The 22,213-nt window shown below is 37.8% G+C and overlaps 1 protein-coding gene across 3 annotated transcripts in view; it reads left to right on the top strand.

The window, feature by feature from the left end:
- BEND6 (BEN domain containing 6) overlaps positions 1-22,213 on the top strand; it is a 42,738-nt gene that overhangs the window by 423 nt on the left and 20,102 nt on the right. For 2 of the 3 annotated variants that reach the window (XM_081039566.1, XM_081039565.1), the window contains exons 2-3: positions 4,328-4,544; positions 10,798-10,975. In XM_081039566.1, coding sequence (XP_080895692.1) covers positions 4,425-4,544; positions 10,798-10,975 — 298 coding nt within the window. In that variant the 5' untranslated portion in view covers positions 4,328-4,424. Of the gene's footprint in view, positions 1-4,327; positions 4,545-10,797; positions 10,976-21,666; positions 21,731-22,213 lie in introns of all 3 variants that reach the window. The other variant, XR_013992688.1, reaches the window with a different exon arrangement.

Raw genomic sequence — 22,213 nt, 5'->3', positions numbered from 1 at the left:
CTGGGCTGTAGACTGCTGACTTCTCGCCATGTCCTCACGTGATAGACAGGGCTAAGGATCTCTCTGAAGCCTCTTTTATGAGAGCATTCATCCCACTCACCAGGTCTCCCCCATCATGACCTAATCATCTCCTAAAAACCCCGTCACCTAAATACTATCACCTTTGAGAGTTAGGATTTCAACATATGAATTGGGGGGTAGGGAAGCCACGTTCAGACCATAGCAGCTGGGTATGGAGAAACCAGAAAGAATAGGGCTATATCTCAGGGCTAGTCACAGTGAAGTGTTACCAGCCCTAGACCCACAGGGAGAGAGGAAAAAGAACCAGGAGAATAAATTCTCCTAACTCACTGTCCTGCCTCCTTCCAATATCCTGCCTAGACACCCCACAGGCTGAACCCAACTGGGAAAAGGGCGAAGGAGCCCAAACAGGTCAACCTCCAGGCTTAGGGAACAAAATAGAGATGCTTGGAGACGGGGTCTGGAGGGGGCAAAGAGAAGATCTCCAGAACTCGTGTTGGAGCAGGGCTACAATTTTAAGAAGCCCTTGATGATCAAGTCAGGTCTCAGTCTCTGGAAGTAAGGGACTGTGAGGCAGAAACTTAGGCAAGGAGGGTCCTATAAGGGACTTAGTCAAGCGAAGAAAGCAAAAACCTAGGTACTGAAATTGACAGAATCTGTTGCAAAGCTGATTTGATGATTAGTTTCTAAGTTCTGGCTCTAGAGCCCTTTAGCCTGCTTAAGGGTTAGCAACAGGGAGTGGTGGCCAGGTCCCTCATCTGTAATAATTGTACCTACCCCAGACAGCCTCTGTGAGAATTAAACCAGTATAGGTTAAATGCTTAGAACAGTACCTTACGTATAGTATGCACTCAGTAAAATTAGCCACGTTGTTATTCTTATTAAGTGAAGGAGACAGGATTGGAAAGATCTAAGGATATCACATAGGACAGTATAGGGAGCTAAATGAATTTCTTTCCTAGGTAATGGTTCCATACCTGACAATGCATGATATCACTGCTTATTAGTTAAATTAGCTCCAGCAAAACTACATCCACAAACTATGGATGTTTTTCCAGATAAGGATGTTTTTCTAGATAAACATCCAGATAAGGATGTTTTTCTTTCATTTCTTATCATGGAAAATTGAAAATGATTCAAGTCTATAGCCCCTCAAACATACTTAACCTAACCTAAGAAACCTTAGGCTCATGCTTAGCCTCCAGTCCACTCTGAGTAATGCCATCATAGTTTGGCAGCACAGTTGAACCATCCTAAAGTTGTCTTTTTAATTGGAATATTGTTAGAACAACTTGGAAATTAAAAATGCGTTTGACGTCATTCGGAATGGAGGGAGTAAAAAGAGTGAGTTGAAATGTTCTCTGATGGACATTAGTAAAATCTATTCATTTCTATCCAGAAGTCAAGAACACTTTGATGAGAAAGCCATCCCAGCACTTGTTTTGCTCAGTAGAGTGCTGTGGGTACTGCAGGAAAAGGCCCCCAATCATTTAGAGCCATTCTGATCTTGATTTCTTTTCCTCTAGTGTATGCATAATTTTTTAAAAATAATATGGGTGCATTCCATACCCATGTCACCCCATAAATAAAGAGGGGCAGATTACTACATGGTGAATTGTTTTACTGTCAGGAACTAGTAGTGTTTAACATATAGCCATATTCATAATACCCCTTCTGAATTTGCTGACAGGTAATATAAACATTGAATCACCTGTTTATGGATGTTATAACAGAATACTGGCCTGAAATCTACTCAAAAGTCATCATTCTAAGAGAGATCTGATACATGCTTTCTGTTTGGTCCTAAACAAAGAAACTTGAGGATTTGCACTTTAAATCACATCATCAGGAGAAAATTTTGTGCATTATGGATATGATAAAAACTATATATTTGTAAACTAATTTTTTCCAATGTTTTTAATTATGGTAAAAACACATGACATAAAACTTACCCTTTTAACCATTTTTAAGTGTACAGTTCAGAGACATAAAGTATGGCCACACTGTTGTGCAGTCATCACCACAACTCTTCATCTTGCAAAGCTGAATCTCTGTACTCATTAAACAATAACTCCCCATTCCCTCTTCGCCCCACCCTCAACCCCAGTGAACCAGGACTCTGTCATCTGTCACAGTCACTAAACAATATGTAACAGGCTCCTATCAGTTAAATCTGGCAAAATTCAGTTTTATCAAATAAAAACAATTTGCTTTAGAATCTTACAGGCTATATATTGTGTCTTTTGAATACTGTTCTTCATTTGTTAGTAATAACATGCCATGAAGTAAGGTGCTGGGGAGGAAGAAGTTAAAAGAGCTGGCCTTCTCTCCAGGAAAAGCAATAAAGATGAAAGAAAAGAAAGCAGATGATACAGTTTAAACTCTTTTTAACTCTAACTGAGCTCCTAGGTCAGGGTTCAGCAAACTATTGCTCATCTGCCCGCCACCTGTTTTTACGTAGCCTGTAAACTGATCATGGTTTTTACAGTTTTAAATAGTTGGAAAAAATCAATATAAGAATAACATATGGGAAAGTTACATAAAATTCAAGTTTCAGTGTCCATAGACAAAGATTTATGGGAACACATCCACACTTATGTGTTTACATATTGCCCGTGGCTACGTTCATGCTATGAGGACAGATTAGAGTAGTTGTGACAAAGACCGTATGGGACAGTCTCATCACTGCACATTACTGCTCAGGGTACCACAAACCACAGTGATGCAGTTATAATAACCTGACAGTGGTTTAGTGTCATGCATATTGTCATAGCATAGCATTTTTTTTTTGTTTAACCAGTGCATGGTAATCATGTCAAAACCAGATAAAAAGAGAAAACTGTACTTAGTGCTTTAAAACTGAGTGAAGTATGGATTATTTTGTTATCAAATTAGATGGCAAAGCATTGTGTTACTTATACAGTGACACCATAGCTAAAAGAACATGATATATGTCAACATTACCAAACTAAGCACTCATTACAATATTTCCAACTTACCAGACAGCAACAGTCAGAAAAATTAGAAAATTTTAAATGAAATATACCATCACAGCAGAATTGCTTCACAAAAATGAAAATAAGGCTGCAACCAAAATAAGTTCCTCAGTGGTACATTTGTTAACCAAGCAAGGAATGCCTTCTATCGATAGAGAGTTAATTAATTCATGTTTGATTGCAGCAGCTGAAGAAAATGTTGTGAAAATGTATTTATTTTTTTTTTGCTATATAAGTACCTACATAATATCCTTGATTTTACCTCTTGGCCTGTAAAGCCTAAAATATTTACTACCTGACCCTTTAGAGAAAATATTTGTTGACCTTGCTCTGGGTTAATAGACTAATGATATTTACCATCCCAAATATTATGTTATGCTTATGGTAGACAATAATGCATTTCTCTTAAAATAGATAAAAGAACCATATTGTCTAAAAGAATTACTTAGTGTAATTTGGTAAGGAGCACGTTACTTTCTGCTCAACAGTCCCTGTATTTCTTGAGGTCCCTTTAAGCTCAGTCCCTTCTATAGTTAAAAGTTTTACTATTTATAATTAAATATATTTCCATGAACACAAACCAATATATGCAAGTAATAAGGATGCTAAGACCAAATGTGCTGTATCATCTGTAGCAAAAGTTAAATTTAATCATTTCAACCCTATTCGACCTAAGAACTATCATCTGCTTTATCAGGTTTTGAAAAATGATTATCCCTTAAAATTTTTACGAAAAGTATTAATGCCTTTGCGATTTTTTTCCCCCATTCTTTATGGTACAAGTTTTAAGTTTATACCAAGGAAATCTGCTGTCTCAAAACTTTAGAGTTTTCAGAAAAAAATAAATAAAACAAACTTCTGAGTAATTCTTGTTGCTCTCCCTTGGAATATATTGGTCCTGATAAAATCTGCTGATACTATTAATGTCTTTTTCCTAAAGATATAGAATATCAGTCTTCTGAAATACTGTTTGGATACATTTATGTTTCTACGTTGATTTTAGACTCCTCATAACTGATTGACAAGAAAAAACTTGTAAATATGAAAAAATTTTATACTAATTTTATAAGTGACAACTCACTGCATATCATATCATGGAAATATGATGTCTCGATGATGGTGATGATGAAAGTGAAAAAGGTTTGATTCACATGGAAATGTATACGAAATTGGTCAGTGGAAGAAAGAATGACAGGAAGCATTTAGTAAAAGTAGTTTACTTCAGTGACTAGTGCTTTATGAGACATACATACGAGACATATTTACAACTGTAAATATATTACATATCCTCTGTTTGTTTTGTTTTTAAGGAAAAACATTAAATTTGGGGCCACATCCAGAATAGCATCATCTACATGGGCATTCCCTGCTACAGTTTCTGAAAACTTTTGATAACTAGTTGATAAAATGCAGACGATCTTGCAAACAGATGAAGTTACCAATCCCCAAGCTCTTAGAAAAGGAAAGAGGAAAAGGACGGAGACAATGGACTCAGAGAATGCAAATAGTGACGTGGATAAAGGACAGGTTGGTGTTCTAATACAATTTGATTATCTAGCTCCACCATAATTTCATAACTCCCCTCACGATTTATTAGTACTTTCACCTATTTTACTAATTTATTCTTCCCTTTTGTTCTTTATTCAACTGAGGGAATAAAATTGCATGTTCTCTTTTTAATGTTGAACAAGTTGAATTAGAACATACTCAAAAGACATTTTACCTGCTTCTATTTAAGAATGGCCAATTATGCCATTGTTCAAACTTTCATTGATATTCTGGGGAATTAAAGATCAGTAAACTGTCAGGTAGCATTTTTTTTTTTTCCTCTCAAAAAACACTGGAGAAATTGGAAAGCCTCTTCTGTTTCCTTTTTTGTTTGTTTACTCCATTTTGTGGCCCATCTTCATCACTGGTTTAGTCATGGCTTCTTTCCTGTTTTTATTTATGCATTGATTCCTTTTTGATCTGAATTCCCCACTCTCATTCTCCTCCTACTCTTTGGACAACCTATCGATGTGTTTACTCTGTACCTTTTTCTTTGTGTGTCTTTGTAATACATGTACTTGTGTATGTCTCCATAATACTTGTAGTGTTTTGTGTGCGTGTATGCTTATTTAATTTTTAAAATATATACTATTAATTTTCATGGTTTAAAATATTTTTAGTCTTCCTGGAATAGTGTCTTGAGGTCTTCAGAACGGTCCAGCACTGACACACTGTATCATAGGCTATCCTATAATACAACCTCCAACAAAACTAGGCTATCCTGAATCCCTGGTAATAGAATTATTTACCTTTACACCAAGCAGGTTGGGAAGCACTAAAATTTACATGTGACATGTGCCCAGGCCAACTATTAGAGGTTCATGCTATGAGATCTAAATTCTTATGAGGTTATCTAAAATGAAAAATTGTGTCAGCTGCACCTATGGTGATGCCATGCGTGTGAAATGTGTCCATGACAGGGTCAAGTGTGCTTTTCTAGTTGAGGAGCACAAAATCATTGTGAAATTGTTAAAGGCACAAGCACAGAATCAGAAAGCTAAATAACAAAAAAATGAAGCTTTCTGAGTAATAAAATAAGAATATATTTGTAATATATATGTGTATATATGTATATATACATATGTTAAATGTAAACAGTAGAAATATTAATATATACATATTAATATATACATATATTAATATATACATATTAATATATGCATATATTAATATATACATACATTAAATGTAAACAGTGGAAAGTCTCTTTCACATCCCTGTCTCCCATCCACCCTGTTCCCACCTCGTAACCCCCTACTACAGGTAACCACATTTATTGCTTTTTTGTTTATCCTTCCGGTGTTTCTTTGTTCAAATAAGGCAAATAGGAATATAGATATTTGTATCCTCTATTTTGCACAAAAAGTAACTTACAAAATATGCTGCTTCGTACTTTTTTTGCACTTAATATATTTTAAAGATCTTTCCACTAGTATATAAAGAACTTTCTATTTTTTACAGCTACATGTTATTCTGCTGTATGTATATACCATTCCTTATTTAACCAGTCCCCTATGATGGATATGGCTTGTTTCCAATCTTTTTTCATTTTACAAGTCATGCTGCACTGTACAACCTTATGGATACCTCATTTGGTACATCATTTAATAGTACGTTGGTATTATACACCTCAATCTGTTTCTGATTTTTCAATCAACACTGTTTGTAACATTTATCTGTATTGCTATTATACAGTTGATCCATTGTGTCCAACTACTACATAGCACCATATTTTACTTATCCTATCCTCCGAGGATGAACACCTAGATTTCCTCCAACATCTTACTTCTACGAACAGTGACAAAATAAATATCATCATACATGTTCTTTTAATAAACAGTGTGAGAATTTCTCTGGAATAAATATGCAGGAGGGTAATTTATGGCTTATAAGTTATATGTTTATTTCTAGTTCATTTGAATAGATACTATTAAATTGCTTTCCAAAATGTCCACATCAGTCTACAATGCCCAGCAGCTCAGCATGAGGGGCTCCTATATTTGCACTTAGTATTTATATCTATATTTCATATTTTTGGCAATTGATGGGAGAAAATGATATCTTGTTTCAATTTGCTCATGCAGGTCTGGGGGACCCTTGGTTCCTTGAAGAGTAAAATAGTCACATGCTCTTGCAGGCTAGTATTATGATTTCTTTAGCAATTTATTTTTTTCTCAAAAGTTAATAGTTTTCCAAACTATTTCACTTTGGTTTCATTGCAAGGAACTACAGCCAGAGATCTTATTGGGTCAAAAATAAGCCTCAAACTCTCCTCTTGTTATGACATCAATGCTTAGCCTCTTCTCTCTCCAACGTATGAAAGTTAACTAAAGGCCAAATGAAACAAAAAGCTTGAAGGTAACACACTGCATCTGATACTTCCCATGGGATGGATCTCAATGTCTAGCAGAGAACACTTAAAGAGAAGGTCTTGAGAAAGCCTTGAGGTGACAGTCTTAGATCCAGCTATTTAGGTGTAGAAATAATTGGCTTTTTCAAACTTTGAAGATTTAACATTACTGGACTCTCAGTCAATTTAGATGGCAGGCTGCATTCTAAATGCAGGTGGAAGGAGAAAACCTTCCATCTCTGCAAACTGACCAGCACCAACAAGAAGTCACTGATACACAGCAACATTCTTTCTTTTCCCAGACTCATTAAGCACATGGTCTGCCTTCCAAGGTATTCCAGGTGACAGTTTTACCAAATATGTCACCAGGGTCTAACAAGAGTCAACAATTTTCCAGCATGTTATACCTGTGCGTTGCCCACAATCTGACCTCTAAGTAATTCTAACATGTGTCAGGTTTGGGGAGTCCTGCTTCTAGGTATGAAAATCTGGATTAGTTATCATGTATGTTGTAAAGTCTGTAACAAAGACCCAAATATAACAGTGCCTCAAAGAAGATAGAAGTTCATTTCCCTAGCACATAATAGGAAAAGCAATCCTGGGTTGCTATGGCAGCTCCATGATGTTGAGTATCCCTCTAATCCTGTTGAGTGCCTTTCTCCACACACAGCCTCTATCTCTGGGTCTAAGGTGACCGTTCCAGCTGCCACCACCATGCCTTCCTCTCTACCAACAGAAAAAGGGAATACAAGAAGAGAAGGCAACCGCGTTCCTTTTAATTAAGGTCATGAAGCAGTGGTGGTATACATGGCTTCTACTCATATTTTATTGCGGAAATTTAGTCACATAGCTGCACTAAGCTGTTGCACAGGAGTCTGGGAAATGTAATCTGGCTGACAGTTACCTTCCCAGCTAAAAACCTATTATTGTAGAAGAATGGGAGAGCAAATACCTGGAGAAAGCTAACAGTCTCTGCCACTGTCCATTTTTCTATTGGGTTCTTATCTTTTCTGTTTGGTTTTAGTCTATTCTAGTGGGTTTCCTACTCTATTCTTGTTGATTTGCACAACTACCTTCTTATTATAGAAATTAGTCTCTTGTGGTTTTAGATTTTAAAAATGTCTTCTTTCAATCTGATATTGTCTATTAATTTTGTCTTTCACTGATGCTTACAAATGGATTAGCTTTTGCTTTATTTCATTTCTTTCCTATAGGAACTTGCAAAAAATGCTAAGAACCAGACCATACATTCTAATTTTTTAAAATTACAGCAGGTCCCCAAATAACATCATTTCGTCCAGCATCATTCCATTATAATGTTGATGAGATGCCATAGGAACTCAATTCTGGTTTCTATCAATTAGCCTACGGTAAAATTGGTTTTGTTACATGTTATTTTGCTTAAAGTTGCAGAACCTACTGATAATGTTAAGTGAGGACTTACTGTACTTGCTATAGAACTATGGTCTCAATAGGCATCCTTCAGCTTAAAATAAAATCCTTCATTTCTATTGAATCAAATCCGTTATTTTTTTCTATAGGATTTATGTATCTAGTGTCAGTACATTACCTACTTGCCCACGTATGATAATAGTCATTTTCATTACCATTATGTATATATATGTCACCTACACACACATATGTAATTGTGAATATATGAAACATATATTTGTATATTTATAAAATAAGGAGTGATGTTAAATATATTCATTACAAATCATTCAAAAGTGTAATTGTATTTTCTATAACTGACCTCACCTGGCTTTCAATTCTCCATGCTGGCTCAATAAAAAAGGGGGGGGAAAGCTTAAACTTGTCCATTCAAGTGAATGACAGAGTGTTGTACTTTTTAAAAGTCCCTTTGAGCTATTAATATAATTACAATCACTTCAGGATTTAAGCCTTAATGGAGCCTAGATTCTTGTCTTCCTCCACTTTCTTTTTTTTTTCCCCCCTTGGAAATGATTCAAGTCTTCCGGAGTCTTACATATCATCCCAGCATTTGGGGAGGGATAGCTGGTCTTCTGCCCAGGTTCTAACCTTTCTGCCTGCTTCGTAGGTGTCTAGTAGTGTTACTATTGAGGTACAGCCAATCCTTCCAGGTCTTTGGGGAGTTCTATTGGCACCAACTGCTGAAGTTTGCCATCCTGGCCCCAACTGCCATCTCACATAAGATTCTGGCATCCTGTGGCCTCTCTGTCAACATACTGTTTCTGCTTCACCAGTTTCGCCAGCACCTATCTACTTCCTCACCAGGGTGCAGGGACTGCTTGGATTCTCAAGCTGCTCTGCATAATCTCTGTGAAGTCTGAATGCTATCTCACGTCCATTTGTCCAGACACTGATTTGGGCTATTTCTAATCTATGGCCCAGAGAGCCACCAAGATGCCCCGATATTATGCTGGACACGGGGCCTCTTTAGGGAGTTTATAATGGACTGAGGAGCAAGGAGGCAGCGCCACTGCTCTGGAATTGCCCCTTCTTTACCTGGATGTTTCTATCACATACCCTTCCCCTGTGATCCTTCTCCATCCCCCCCAAGGGGCGAGGGCAGGAAGATCAAAGATGCTGGAATCCGATGTCCTGTCACTCAGTTCCTGACTCCCCAGGCTCCTCCCCCTGGCACCAGCCTGGCTTTTCCCTTCCTGTGTCGTAGGAACTTCCTTTAGGTCTTGCCTTTATCTCTTCTACTCTAAAGCTCTTTTTTAAAAACTTGATGCTCCAAGCTTCTGGGGTTTGGCACTTTATAAATTCCACTCTGTGCTCCCATTTTCCAGGTTGGAGGTAAGATTAAAGGTGTGATTAAAAGGTGTGATTAAAAAAAAATACAGTGAATGTTTCAATTTTAAAAAATGTGTTACAGTAAAAGACACGTGGCCATTAATCCCCCTCCAAATACTCTCCTTCGCTTCAAACACTTATCCCATCGTTCTTGCCACTTTCTTAAGTAGTTCTGGAAGTCCTCTTTCATGACTATCTTTATTTCATCCTCCATCATGACAACGCTATGTGTCACACATCGCTTCTGGTACAGCAATTTCTGTCAAATAAAAACATTACGGTGTGTCCTCATCGACGTTATTCACCAGCTCTGGCACCGCACGATTTCTGGCTCTTCCCCAAAGTCAAAATGACCATGAAAGGAAAACGTTTTGAATCAATTCAGGACATCAAGGCAGCCACAAGAGTGCAACTAAAGATTCTTTTTATATATGTATATATAAAGCTGATCAATATCTATATCTACATATAGATATAGATATATAAAGATCAGCTTGGTAATTTGAGAAATTTCTTTTCTGCCTCAACACAACCTGAGTTTTACAACTCAAATGCATGTGTTTTCAGATGATTGTCTTGCTACTGACCTTAAAAACTATTTTTGAAACTATCGTTCTAGGTGAATCTTCTGTCTCCTTTCTCTGATGCAAAAAAAAAAAAAAAAAAAAACCCAAAACTGACCTCATGGCATCGGTGTCATCTCAATAGACATGCTGTGAATGAGGAACAAGGGAGAAATGGAGGGTGGGATGAGTTACAGAGCTCTGAATGGTAGTCTCGCTGATTCTACTCTGTTACGCTCTTTTTCTACTTTGTGTTTCTCACTGAAGTTAGGCAGAAAGTCAGAATCCTGATTTCTACTTTTCGTAAAACACGTGTGTAAAACTTTGATGTTCTTCCCTTATTCCAAGTTCCCTGGGATAATGGAAGACAAAGCTGAAGCTAGATCACTAGTAAGGGCCCAGCTCCTCTCCTGGAGAGGAAGTGCCTGAGAGAACAGGAATTCGTAGGTCTGGTTACGTCCCTTCAGCATACAGAACATGGAATAAAGCATGAAAGTCACTTTGAAGCTTTTCTTGTTGTGCACGCCTTGTATTCTAGAGAGACCCCTATTCGGGAAATGCCTTTCTGCCTGGTGAGAGCTCCAGCGAGGATGAACAGCCTTTAGAAGAATTGTCAAAGGAGGAATTGTGCACGAAAATAAAAAGCCTGAAACAAAAACTAACGAACACCCGGAAAGAAAACAGCCGACTTCGGCAGTCTTTGGTCATGCTTCAAGGTAAACTTTGAGAAAATTGACATTTTTAGATGAAAGGAAAAATATGTAATGAGTGAAAAGTATTGCAAATCAGCTGTATGAAAAAGGAAATCAGGACCTTAGAGGAAAAAAATCAAAGGTCACATTTTAAGAAAATCTATGATTACATAATTTAATACAGAAACACTCTATTGAAGCCTCCATTTTATTGCATAGAAAATTTTAGATCTCCCTACCAAATACCAAATGTTGTGTTCATTTAACAATGTTTAATGGATATTTATTGAGCATTTAATATAGACCACTCACCAGTAGGCCCAGGAGAAAAAAGATTAGTAAAACAAAACAAATATGTTAAGGTGTTCATGATATACTTATCTCAATCCCCTCTGCTAAGGAAAGCACTAGAAAATGGGGCCTGTTCTAATCCATTATAGACCCACTAGAATTAAAGATTCCATATATTAAATTTTAATTTTGAGGTTAGGAAGAGTGGTTTGGGAAAACAGTCATTTTACTGAAGACTTATAAAGGAGAAAGGTCAGCCTAACCAAATTAAAAACCACTTGGCATAATGCCTTTTTGTAGGATTCTATATTGTTTAAAGTGTTTATTTTTCAAAAATAATGTTTTCTGCTTGTAGTTAAGCACCCTGCACTATTTTATACAGCTCTATATTTGGCAATTATACCCTAAGTTGGGCAGCATTCGCAAATACACAGAACACTTTGAAATAAATCGCTCTGGCTGCTATGTGCAGAATGAGTACAAGTAACACAAGAAAGGAAGTGGAGAAGAACTCGAAAGGTACTGCAGTCATCCATGCTTAACATGATGGCAGCCTAGGGCAATGATGATGGAAATAAACAGGACAGTTCTGATATTTCTCGAGGCAGAAATGATAGGAGACAGATGGAACATGATGTTGAGCGAGGCTGACAGAGTAATGGTTTACATGCTTTTCTTAGACTATTTGTTAAATTGAAGGCTTCATAACTGTAAGTAGAAACAGCTGCATGTGAATGGAAATAAGATGTTTATAACAAGCCATTATCTCTTTATTTTTTCAACTTTAAATATTGCCTTTTTATAACTGATGGCTTTCTCCTGTGAGGTTTTTGTGAGTTTTTTTTAAAAAAAAAAAAAACGACAGATAATTCTCATTTTTATATAATCTGCTCCAGAACTTCGAATAAGCTGAAAAGCTAGTTTATAAAGTTAACATAAATTGCTGGTTAAAAGTACTGATTTTGGAGTTACAGACCTTGCTTTGAATCCCACTGTGCTTATTAGCTAGTTATACAACTTTGACCATGAGGACACAACAAAATGTTGTGCCCTCAGCCCCAGCTTCAATTTTCTCATCTGTAAAATGGGGGCAATATATAATTTCTTTGTTGTTATGAGGATTGAACGAGATAAATGAAACAAATTACCAGAGCCTGGTACATGATAGGTGCTCAGTAATGGCAGTTATTGTTATTGTCTGTTTTTATTGACAGCACTTAACATATCACCCCCCAAAAAAATTTATAGACCAATTTTTTTATAAATATATGTGAAAAAAATCTAAATGAAAGAGTAGCCGATCAGTTTCAATAGTATATGAAAAGAATCATTTGCTATGACCAGTTTCTTCTCTCCCTACACTCCTGGGTTACCAATTAATTTTCTCCTCTCAGGACAACTTCCCACATCTCCTCCCTTATCCTCACTCTCACTTGATAACTTCACTTCCTACTTCATTGAGAAGTTGGAGGATATAAAGAGACCGTCATCTCCCTGCACCTGTGTTTATATGTTCCACTTTCTCTCCTGTCTCTCGCCAATGACATACTCTCTTGTCCAGCCAAAGGCAATAACTCCATCTATGCACCAGATCCCATCCCATCTAAACTAGAACATAGCTCCAATGATTCTCGCCCCTCTTTCCTGCACCATCAAGTTTTTCTTCTTTAATGAATCATTTCCATTAGCATCAGATGTACTATTCTTTCTCCCATTAAAAAACAAAAAACCTCTTTCAAGCCATTTGCTTCTCCGAAGACTTCCACCCTATTTCTCTCCTTCCATTTGTAGGAAAACTACTTAAATGACTTGACTCTGCACAAGGTGTTCAATTTTTCCCCTTTTATTCTCTTTGAATTTTAAAGGAAAGGAATTGTGAATAATATTTACTTCACTAGAATAATGTAAGTACCATATTTATTGAACTAACAATTGTGTTACCACTATACTGGGCTGACAGAAAAAGGAGAAGATTGTGCATATGTTTTCATTTGAGTACTGTGTGTGTGCCTGTGTGGCTGGGGGAAAGAATAAAAAGAGCTACACAGTTACATTACATAGTTGAACATCAATAAATAAGTGAATCTGAAAAATATGAATCTGAAAAACTCAATAAATCCAGAGGGTGCCTTAAAAATTTTAAGAAAGGAAAAAACTGTATTAAAATTGTAATACTCAATGTATATCGATAACAAAAGATGAATACAAGACACGTTTGACTTAAGCAATTACAAAAAGTGCTCAAAATGGTTACCAACAGCATAATTTTAATACAGTTTTTTTCCTTTCTTAAAATGTGTATACATTTTTTGGCACCCTCTATAGCTGTATGTGTATATTATTATTTAAGACTAGACTGATAACTAGCAGAAGAAACAGTTAAATGGATTGGAAGTGGTAGCCTGTAGGAGTGATAATCAAGGGGGTTAGTGATAAGACAAAGGACTACTGTTTTTCATGATAAGTCTTATTTTATTTTAAAAATAACAAGTGCTCAGTTCATAATAGGTGCTCCAAATCTGCTAACTGCCATTTTTTTTAAATCAGTAATTTCCTTACATGTAGATCAAAAATTGCTGGTTACATTCCTCAAAGAAAGAAAAAAGAATCGATTCATATTAATTACAAACTATACAATATCTAGTAATTATCCTAACAAAAACTTGTGGGATTTATGTAGAAAAATTTAAAACTGAGCAGGAAATATATACCTAAATAAATGGAGAGACATTTCACATCCCAAAGTAACTAATAGTTTGAATGGAATCCCAATCAAAATACCAATGATTGTTTTATTCGTTTGTTTGTTTGTTGTAATTTGACAATAATTAGTCTAAACTTAACCTGAAAAATAAATAGGCAAAATCAATTAAGAACAATTTGAAAAAGAATATGAGGACATAACTTGTCAACATTAAATCATATAAAGTTCTAATAATTCAAACCCTGCCTCTACCACCTACTAGCTGTGTAATCTTGTGCAAGTTGTTTAACCATTCAGTGCCTCAGTTTCCTCATCTCAAAAATGGAAATAATAAAAGTAATTACCTGGGTGACTTGTAAAGCATTCAGTACAGAGCCTAGTGATAGCAAATGCTATGTAAGTTTTGCTGTTATGGTGTTCGCTATCACAAGTGATCAGGGCCAGCTTCATGGTGTGTCACTTGTGCAGTTACACAGGACCCTGCTCTTAGGAAGGCCCCACAAAATGGTTAACGGCTCTGCTGCTACCATATTAAAACTCTTAAGACATTTTGGACAAGGAGTCCTGCATTTTCATTTAGCAATGGGCCTGGTAATTTACGTAGCAAGTCCTGCAAGTCAGTTAGTAAAAGGATGACTGTGGGGACAGAGCCCCAGAGAGCAGTTTCCAGGCTCTTGGCCTCACGTGGAAAGGTGCTGGATCAGGTAGTAGATGGCCATCAGCTGTGGCTACTTGGCCATCAGCTGTAACCAGTGAGCCATTGGCCACTAATATAACTGCTGTGGCTACGCTAGCAAAAATGGGGGCTAGCAAGAAGATGGTGGCCGGCAAGCGCATAGTGTGGCGGAGTGTGAATTGCGGATCATGTGGCTCCTGCCTCATGGCTCCTCCAACCCAGCCGCCAGAGAGACTATGGTGGTATGACTCCCCTACCTATGGCTCTGTGGGTGTTCCTTTTTGGCCTCACCATATCCTGTGTTCTTATGTGGGGAGCGGGACTAGAGACCCTGCGTGACTCCTTGCATGACAAATGGCGCAGCGAGCCAGGTAACCATTCTCTAATGGAGTGGCTCACTGCGGCGGTACACACAGTATGGGGACAGGCTGGCGAGCTGCCAGACACTGTGAGTCAATGGCAGTCATATACGGAACTTACGCAAATCATCCGTGAAATGGGTATGAGACATGCTATTTTTAACCTTAACATGCAGGGGCTGGATGACGAGCTTTTTACAGCCAGCATGAGAGATCTGGTTTTGGATAATGCACCTGCGAGTGCTTTTGGATCCTTGGTTGCTATTCTAACACCCTATGTAGGGCGACGGATCCATGAAGTTACAACTGCCATGGCCACCCTAGGGGATGTTGAAAGCCGGAGGCGAAGGAAGTTAAAACAGGAGGTCCACTCAGTTGAGACCTGGAAGCCCAAACCAAAGGTAAAGGGGCGAGGTCGCGGGCCTCAGAGAGTAACACGCCCACAGATGTGGCATGATCTCGTGGCAGCAGGGGTCGATCGGGAGAAAATAGACTGACAACCCAATGCACTCCTGCTGGAACTTTGGAAACAGTTGCGTCCACAACAGCAATTCCGTAGAAGCCTAAAGGAGAAGTCTGGGAAAGCACGACCCGTGTCCCTCCAGGACTTCATGCAGCCACGTGAGGCCGACTCCTTCCAGCTTGATTAGGGGTGGGGCCAAGGTACCTGGTCAGAGGGGACGAGCAGGGACCAGAGGCCCCACCTGGAACTGTCCATACAATGGTCCCCTTCTAATGTCTAGTTGACACTGGCGCAGACTGCAGTCTCGTTTATGGGAATCCAGAACTGTTCCTGGGACCAGCAATCTGCATTGATGGCTATGGGGAAAAGACTGTGACTGTGAAACCCATTTCTTTACCACTGGGTATAGGAAGGCTTCCCCCTCGTACCTACAATGTTTATGTCTCCCCCGTTCCGGAGTATATTCTAGGGGTGGATGTGCTACATGGCCTCAGCTTACAGACGTCGGTAGGAAACAGATCCGGGTGGTGAAAGCAGTGACACGCGGGCATGCTCACCATCCTCCTCAAGTGTTGCCACAGCCCTGGCGCGTGGTTACAGTGCGACAGTACCGCCTGCCAGGAGGGCAGGAGGAGACTGGTGGTACCCTAAGGAGTCTAGGAAGTCTGGCTGTGCCCAGAAGGACTGGTGGTACCCTGAGAATACCTGGCTGGGTCCAGAGAGCCTTGCTGTGTCCAGGATACTGCATTCACCTCCAGGCTCCTTGCACAGGAACCCTTGGGGAAGATGCTTGTCACATAGATTGTGAGGTGAGACCCTGTAGGGGTGGAGTGTGGGGACAGAGCCAGGAGTGCAGTTTCCAGGCTCTCGGCCTCACATGGAAAGGTGCTGGCTACAGTAGAAGATGGCCATCAGCTGTAGCTACTTGGCCGTCAGCTATAACCAGTGAGCCATTGGCCACTAATATAACTGCTGTGGCTACGCTGGCAATAACAGGGGCTAGCAAGAAGATGGTGGCTGGCAAGCGTGTAGTGTGGCAGAGTGTGGATTGCGGATCATGTGATTCCTGCCTCCTGTATCTCCAACCCAGCGACCAGCGAGACTATAGTGGTATGACGCCCTTACCTATGGCTCCGTGGGTGTTCCTTTTTGGCCTCACCATGTCCTGCGTTCTTATGTGGGGAGCGGGAGCAGAGACCCCATGTGACTCCCTGCATGACAATGACTTATTCAACAAATAATCTCCTGGGGGGAGGGGGAGGTGGCCAGTTCAAGTTAGGTTCTCATTTCACCCCATGTGGCATACTAAAAACATAACTATAGTTTAAATGGAAACGCTGTGTTCTGAATTTAAATGAAAAACACCTGTTTAAACACATGATGAATTTTATCTTTAAAAATTAATAATATTTTCTAATATTGTTCACTAATTAAACCTACAAACAAGAACCCAGTAGCGAAGAGCACTCCTAGCACCTAGATATGGCCATGTAATGCCATTGTGCAACCCTTCATGGCATAATGAATCAAAGCAGTGATCATCAGTGATTGCTAATATCACACAAAAGTAACCATGCGTTAAATGCCACCTCGTGGAGGTCAAAACACTACCTAAATCTGATCAAGCCTTTACACCTAACTACTAATTTAGATCTAATACAGGGAATCTGAGAATATGTTAAAGCTCACTTAAGGGGTGTAATCCCAGGCCATGGGAAACCTGCAGGACAAATGAGCCAGTTTCTTCAACTAATTGCAAGGAAAAACTAGGAGAGGGAGAGGAAACTTACAGTTTAGATGAGAGATAACAACCAATTGTAATGTACGGACCTTATTTGAATCCTGATTCTGACTTTAACAAAATCAGACATTTGAAGAAATTCGAACATTTACTAGGTGTTTTTAATGTTATTAAGGAGCTATTGTTAAGTATTTCTGGCTGTGACAATGGTGTTACAGTTATACTTTTAAAATTTCTTACCTTTTAGAGATACATATGGAAGTAGTTATAGATGAAATGAGATAATGCCTGTCATTTGGTTCAAGTAATCTTAAGGGTGGGGTGGAAGTGGATGGGAGTATAGACGCAACAAGATGGCTGTGAGTTGGAACTGGCGGATGGGTATATGAGTGTTTACTATTTTTGTAAAATAAAATAGTAAAAAGTTTAAACTTTTTCATTAGAAGTTCAAAATATATCTCTAGGGGGAAACACTTACTGTCAAAAGATGTCTAAACTATACAAACTATATGGGGAAATAGTTAATTGAGCTGAATGATGAATGACTTTTTGCACATAAAATAAATGGATAATATACTAAAGAAAAGACTGCTACTTTACCCGAAACTAAAAACGTGGGTGTGTGCTTCAAAAAGAAACCTTCAAATTAAGGTTTAAAATTAACATTCTAAGAAAACTACTTTCAACTTATAACAAATAAAAGGTTAGAATGCTTAATATGTAAGGGAGTTAATAATAGCTAACATACTGTGTCTATAAAGCACTAGCCACTCTGATAAGCACTTTACAAAAATCTTTTAAGTTCTTATAAAATAGGAAAAGTACTAATATTCCATGGTCCAATAGATAATTCATGGAAGTTCAAATAATCATAAACAAATAAATATATATTTAACTTCACAATAATCAAATAATTGCAATTTAAATTGTACCAAGATTTTAACCTATCGAAATAGTGAAGATTGTTGTTAATGATTAATACCTATTATTGATACTACAGTGAAATAGCCCATTTTTACGTTGCTGGTGGGAGTGTAAGTTGGAAGAATCATTTCGGAGAGTAATTCAGCAATATTGAGTCTTGAAAACATTTATATCTGTGACCCTATTATTATCCTTTCAGGAATTTATAGCATTGAGGTGATCAGAGATACATATGAAGACATACGGGCTAAGGCGTTCATCGGAGTTTTGTTTGTAATAAAGAAAAATTGGAAGCAAACTAAATCCCAAAAAGATTTTTTAATAAAAAGCATTTAAGTAAATTATATAATATCAATACCTTGGAATATTAGGGAACCATTAAAGTCATGTTTTCAAGTGGCAAATAACCCATCAACAGGTGAATGGACACATTCATTGTGGAGTATCCATATAATTGAATATTAGTCAACAACAAAAACTGAAAATGAATAACTGAGCAGCATGAATGAATCTCAAAACATGACACAGAGGGGAAAAAAAAGTCAGACAAAAAGAGGAGAATGTATACTGTTTGAATCCATTTATATGGAATTCAAGAACAGGTGAAACTTACCTCTGGTAAAGAAAGATGTCAGATCAGTGGTTGTCTCTGAAGCAAGTCCAGGGACTGAGAAGGGACATGAGGCCACTTTCTGAGAGGATGGAAATGTTCTATATTTTCATGGGTGTGCATTAACCAAGTGTATCCTTTTGTCACTCATTTCCCTTTACCTACTTAAGTTCCACTAAGACTTCCTGTAAGACCTGGGATGCTATCTAAATTAGACCTCAAAACTCATATTTTCCAAGAAGATTTGATAAAACAGGAAAAATATTCACCTTACAGTCCTAATTGGAAAACAGAACCATAATACAATGCTGTATATACAGTATGGTCCTAATTGTGTAAAAGAAAATACATGCGTATAGACAGATACAAATATAGAAATGACAAGAAGGATGTATTCCAATGAACAGGTACAATTTTCATTATTAGAAAACACAGTAAATAGCCTTGAAACGTCACTTTATACCAAATTCCTCTTTTCTCTTTGCATTCTAGCTTTGGCCTTCCTGCAGTTTCTCAAATACAGAACTTGTGTTTCCTAGTATGTCTCTGATGGCCTCCTTCTTCTCTCCAGCTATTTAATTTTTTCTCAGCCTTCAGCTCTCAGATCAGTCCTGACCTCCCCAAAGAAGCCTTCCATGCCTCTCCCCTCCCCAGGATGGGTCAACCCCATTACACTTTCCTTTGTGGCACTTGTTAACCTAAAAATAAAAGACCAAAGTGAGAGACAACAAGCATTTACTTGAGATCCAAAAACACAGCTATTCAGGAAGCACTGATTCAGGCAGAAACCCAAATAGTGTTCCAATTGCAAGGTGAAGACAAAGGGTGTTTATGAAAAAGGGAATGGGTACAATTACATGCATAGAAGGAAGGAAATTTTACACATGCAAATAAGCTAAAATAGTGATGCTAATTCTAAAGAATATTTTTCTTTTTCAGTCTGGTGATCATAAAATCTGCTATCTTGTTATCTTTGCAAACAGTTGTTCAGGATCTGTACTGCTTTAGACCAGTCCAAAGGTCATTTTTTCCAGTCTTAACATTCCACAAGTTTGAGGAGTAAGATGTGCAAAGGCAGTGACTCTAGGATGGTGGTTCCCGCTCATTTGAAAGTGGCTTCATTTATGTTATTTTTTACATACTTTACAACTATAATTTTTCATTTCTTTGCATGGACCTTGAGTTAGCTAAACTGCACTGTCCTCTAGATTGCCAAGTCTGCCTCAGACTTCTCATGCCAACCCCAAGTTCATGGGTTTTCCAAAACCATCCTCCGGTTCAATAATTTACTAAAGACACTCACAACGCACTGAAATCTATTATACTCATGGTTCATTTATGACCAGGAAAGAATACAAATTAGAACCAGCCAAAGGTGGAAGAGACATAGGGCAGAGTATGGGCAGTTTCCAAATGTGAAGCTTCTGCTGTCCTCAGGATACATTACCCTCCTAGCATAAATGTGTGACAATATGCATGAAGTATTACCTCTCCAGGAGCTCACCTGAGCTCTGGTGTTCAAAGTTTTTAGTGAGGATTCATTATCACTAAATGTAGACGTAACTGACTAACTGATTGATTGATTGATTGATTGATTGCCTATGTGGTTGAACTCAGTCTCTAAATCTTTCTGGCTTTCTGGCTAAGGCCAGCTTCTACCCTAAGGCTATTGGGTGTGATTGTTCCCACCCCAAGAAACACTTCGCATAAACTATAAGGTGTGGTCTGAGGGCGTCACCAGGACTAAGAAAGACACTCCTGTCCTTGGAAATTTCCAAGGGTTCAGAGATTACTTTCTAGGAATTTGGGGGCCAGGAGGGTTAGGATAGAGACCTCACTTTGAGCAGGCCAAATTCTTACTATACAGCATGCTTATGTAAATAATGCCCCCCACCTCATCTCAGTTCCGAAAAGCTAGAATCACATCTGGTTTTGCTCTCAGTTTCATCCCTAGCACCTAACATAGTGGTTGGCAAATGTTGAGAGTCTGCATAATATAGTACAGTTGACCCTCGAACAATGCAGGGTTTAGGGGTACTGACCCTCCCCCCCATGCAGTCAAAACTCAACATATAACTTTTGACTCCCCCAAAAATTTAACTACTAATAGCCTACCATTGACTGGGAGCCTTACTGATAACATAAACAGTCGATGAACACATAGTTTGAATATTACATGTATTATATGCGTTCATGACATACCTAACTTTTTCTGAATGTTTCTAGGCTACATGGTTCGAGGTTTTTCAAATTGTAACAAATCTCCAAAACATGTTCCAATATATTTATTGAAAAAAATCCCCATGTAAGTGGACCCATGTAATTCAAACTCGTGTTGTTCAAGGGTCAACTGTAGTTTATAGCATGAAATTGGCAGTCTGAATTTGAATCTTGGTCTCTCTTTTCACTGAGTCGAGCCTGTACGGGTGATTTAATCTTTCATTGCCTAATTGTCCTCATCTGTAAATCGGGGACGATGATTATACCTACCTCAGAGAGTTACAATGAGGATTAAATAAATGAACATGATTAAAGTCACCAGAATAGTGCCTGGCACAGAGCAAAAGCTAGATAAGTGCTTAATATTATTAAATGCTCAATAAATAATCGCTGATTAAATAAGTGTCTGGCACATGAGAGATGCTTAATAAATATTAATTTAAAGAATATAAGATTTTCTTTAGTAGATTTTCTTCTTTTTCTACTAATATAGTACCAGATGCATTGATTTGGACATGTCATCAATATACGTGATTTTTCAGCTCTCAAATCAAGTATTATTCTAAAGGTTATAGTTCAATAATATGCTTAAGATAAGTACAAAAAAAGTTTCAGAGTCTTTTTGCCCGCCCCCCAGTAGGCAGTACCCTCAACCATAGAGTGAGGAGTTGCATTAGATAGGGTTCAAGGTGACTTCCAACTCCAACAAAATGTTATTTGTCCTTAGGAAACAAACTAAATATAACACCAGAGAAGACCATTTTACATGGAGGCATGAAACCTTTGAATGTGTAAGTTTCCACTTAAAAAAGGAACAAAGAGAACATTCAGTCAAAATTTACCTTCAATATGTGAAAAAATAGGTTTGAATTGTGGCAATGACTTTTTATTAATTTGATAAATTAAATTTGACTCCCTGACAAACGACACACAAAGGTCATAGAAAATTCATTTTGATATGTGAGAAATGGTTAATTTTATCTTATCATTTAAGCTGGCCTAATGTAAGTATCTGGAAGGTGATTGATCATAGAATCAGTAATGTCTACAATGAAGAGATTAAATACCTTCAGATAATACTATTAGCAGTTAGAAAAAAGAATCAACTTTTTAAAACACTGATTTTAGTTATGATGTAATGTATATACATTTAAATGCAATCACCAAATGTTTTAAAATTGATTTTTTATTATGAAGCAATTATTAAATTATTTAATAATAATAAGTAAATGTATTCCAACCACTCCTCTTACTATGTTTATTTTTCAAAGGTA

Source organism: Rhinolophus hipposideros (genome assembly GCF_964194185.1).
Source record: "Rhinolophus hipposideros genome assembly, chromosome: 3".
NCBI classification, from domain to species: domain Eukaryota; kingdom Metazoa; phylum Chordata; class Mammalia; order Chiroptera; family Rhinolophidae; genus Rhinolophus; species Rhinolophus hipposideros.
Note: the sequence above shows the minus strand (reverse complement) of the source record. Positions and strands in the feature narration are given on the sequence as shown.